Here is a 3401-nt window from a genome sequence, read left to right as displayed (position 1 = left end):
TTTCTACCATCTCTATCTCCATATTTATCTTCATCTTCTTCTTTCATTCACTTTTTCTTTAATAAAATCGAGATTTGTATTACAAAACTCGAAAAATCCATTACAATTCTTCACTTTAGTTTTCAGATCTATTAAGGTAATAGCTTGGATTTTATAATAAAATTCAGTTTTTGGATTCAAAATCTCTGGTCTAACAACATATTACAATTTGGTGTTATTCCGAGATTTTTGAATTTTGGGTTTTTTCGTATTGTTCTGTTGAAGTTATTATTTGTGTGTTTGATTGTCTCGCTTTATACGATGTGTCTCGCTTTGTGCGATGTGGTGGTTGTGTTGAAAATGAATTGGATGGTGTATTGGGAGATCTGGATATCTCGCATCAACAACACTTTCGGCAGGTCTATAGCTGGTGTCCGGCAGGTAGATAGCTGGGGTGCGTTTGGAACGGTGGTGAAAATCACATATGCTCACCTCTCACAAAAAATATTTGTTCATAACATGAGGCCTCTAAACTTCGTTGTTGCAACTGAGTCCTCTGAACATTGTAATATCAATCGAATTAATGTGAGGGTCAATTGTGAAACTAGTGTTTTCGGGGGAGATGCGTTCTGGATTGTCCGGGAAACCATTACCTTCATTTTTAATTTTCAGTAAGCAATCCGGAAACAAAATGGCTAATTATTTAGCTCTATTTGTTTTTCAACCTGGTTGCATGATCAGTTGGGGTTTGTCTCGATTGAATCTCTTTAAAGTCATTAATGAAATCTGCTTTAAATTTGGCAAAAAAAAGGCAAAAGAATTTGGGGACATTTGGGTCACTTTTTATTACTATTATTATTATTATAGATAGTTTCTTATATTATATTTTGAAAATCCGAAATTATGTAAATAATGTATTATATGTAACATAATTTTGATCAAATAATTTGTTATCCAAAATTTTCTAAATTGGAAAATCAAATTTTAATTGTTTATAATCTAATAATGTCATTCAAAACTAAAATTTAGCACGTACAAATATTTAAAAACAACTGAAATTAACTATATTATTTTACACAAAGACCCCTCCATCTCCTCTATCCATTAGTTTAAGTTTATAATAATAACATTATATATATTGATCTCACCTATGAAAATTTATATTAATCATGTAACAGTATATTATAACATTATATTGATTAAATCAATTTAAACAAATAATTAGTATATCAGCAAATCAATTTTCTTAGTATTTTGCAATTATCTAAAATAATAATTTAACTCAAATTTCAATACCATGTAACTAGTTAACATCAATTACCTCACTACCTACCTTCTTCCCCAAGCCATCAAATTCTCGAATTTTATAATAAATCTTTATCTCTAAAATAAATACTTATACATTACAAATGAAAACAGTTGTTACAAAGCACATATCTAGGCGGTACAAAATTAAAAGTTAAGGAGATACTTACAGAAAAGAAAAAAAGTTAAGCAGATACATGCAAATAAATGACCTTTGAGTCCCAACTTTCCAGCTGCACCGCCTTATATTTCCAAATTCAGTTCCTTAACAATTAGTGTAGATCGTCATCACCACACAAAAGTCTTAAAGTCCTACTTAATTCATTATGGCTTATATTGGCTCGAGTATGCAACTAATTCATTTTTCAAGATGGTCTCTTCAAGAGTTGAAATAAACTTTTAGAGTCTCATTGCATTCAAAGTAGTTTTATCAACTAAGTGTATCATTTTCAACACTCTCTCTTTCAATCTCTATGGCTTCTTCTAGTTTCTCTTACTCTCCCAAACCAAACAATAACAAATCACCGCAACTAGAAAATGCCATTAGTGTTCATGTTGACCCATCAAACTTTCGTGATGTGGTCCAGAAACTAACAGGAGCCAGACCAACAGTGGAGAAGCTCCCCATCACTACTTCTCCACATTTCAATGCAAAGCACAACCCTGTTAACATTGGTCCAGTAAGACCATCGTTCAAACTCCAAGAACACGCTAGAAACTTCCAACTACAATTGAACCAAAATGGGTTACCCGAGTCTGCGTTTGCACCAAGAAAGAGAGTGACAAATGTCTCGCCTGTGTCAACATTGGACACGGTTTTGGCACAAGGGAGTCCAAGTCCAGGAACATCATTGTCACCTTTTGTACCTCAGGAGGAACATTATTTGTATCCTAGTCCACCAGCTACTGCTAGCAAGCCTCAACCACAGTTGCTTCCCTTGTTCCCAACATCTCCAGATTCTTAAACTGGACCAAGTTTACTATGCTTTGTTATGTTCAAATTCAATATTATTCGAGATATTATGGATTAAAAATAAGAATATGTGGCATATTATTGATTCACAATAATAGCCTTTATTAAGTGAAACCTCTTTTTAAGTGATACCTTTATTTATTATTTATTTTAATTATAATTTAAATTAATTTATATAATCATTTAATATTAATTTTTCGATCTCGGCCCATGTTTCTCACAGTTATCAACTAGTATATTATAAAGGGTTTGTCTAGTATGTGCCCATGAGCACATACTAAACAATAAAACTTAATAAAGTTTGGAGTGGCTTGATTGGTGTATTTGTTGTTAATGCAGGGGTCACCATTATTTAAGTACTCCTCTGTTTTTTATTATGTGATCTTTGATTTTTGCACACACTAACTTTTAAGTGTTTTGACCGCATAGTTAGAATAATATTTTTTAATTTTTTCTTTCTGTGAATAAAAATATATAACTAAAACTTTAATTTAGAAAAATAAAAATTTTAAAAAAATTATTTATCTATGTAGTCAAAAATACTCAGGATTGTGTGCAAGAAAGAGTCAAACGACATATAAATGAAAACAGAGGGAGTATTGGCCAATCTAAAATTATAAAAGTCTGTGTTTATGGCACACAACAAAACCGTATTATAAATCTTTAATCGGAGATAAGGCGAATATGGTACTGAAATTTATTCAAAACACAACTTGAACTACTTGCATGGAATCATAGACCAACAATTTTGTAAAATAAAAATGGCACATTAATGTGTGTTTATATTTTCAACACAACACGAAATTTTATAAGAATACTAAATAAAAGTTATAATTTATCGGAGTGATGGCAAGTTTTGAAGTCTGCAAAAGATTGAAATGCAAATAATGTTACTCCTCCGTCCCATCCCAATTTATGTGTCAAGACTTTTACCCGTAATTTAAGTTGCATTAACCGTATGTCTTTGTTAATTATTTTTCAAATTCTTTTTGTGAATAAAAGTTTGAGATTTATATTTTTATCCACAAAAAAAATAATTACACTACGAGAAAAACGGCTATTTCCTACCAGCATTTTGGTAGGAAATGGTCTATTTCTGGTAGGAAAAGGAGGCAATTCCTACCAAAAGGCTTGGTGGGAGTTG

At 31.4% G+C, this 3401-nt stretch overlaps 1 protein-coding gene across 1 annotated transcript; it reads left to right on the top strand.

Annotated features, from left to right (window-relative positions):
* Positions 1-1757: 1757 nt before the first annotated feature.
* LOC141704791 (VQ motif-containing protein 11-like) lies at positions 1758-2249 on the top strand. The gene has a single exon (XM_074507965.1). It carries the CDS (start codon positions 1758-1760, stop codon positions 2247-2249), a length of 492 nt encoding a protein of 163 aa, XP_074364066.1.
* The last annotated feature ends 1152 nt before the right edge of the window (positions 2250-3401 follow it).

The sequence above is a fragment of the Apium graveolens genome, unplaced genomic scaffold (assembly GCF_009905375.1).
Source record: "Apium graveolens cultivar Ventura unplaced genomic scaffold, ASM990537v1 ctg8249, whole genome shotgun sequence".
NCBI lineage: Eukaryota > Viridiplantae > Streptophyta > Magnoliopsida > Apiales > Apiaceae > Apium > Apium graveolens.
This window is presented reverse-complemented; position numbering and strand designations above follow the sequence as displayed.

Bases quoted from the DNA above. Each gene is read 5' to 3' on its own strand.
- LOC141704791 (XM_074507965.1), top strand. From the start codon at position 1,758: ATGGCTTCTTCTAGTTTCTCTTACTCTCCCAAACCAAACAATAACAAA.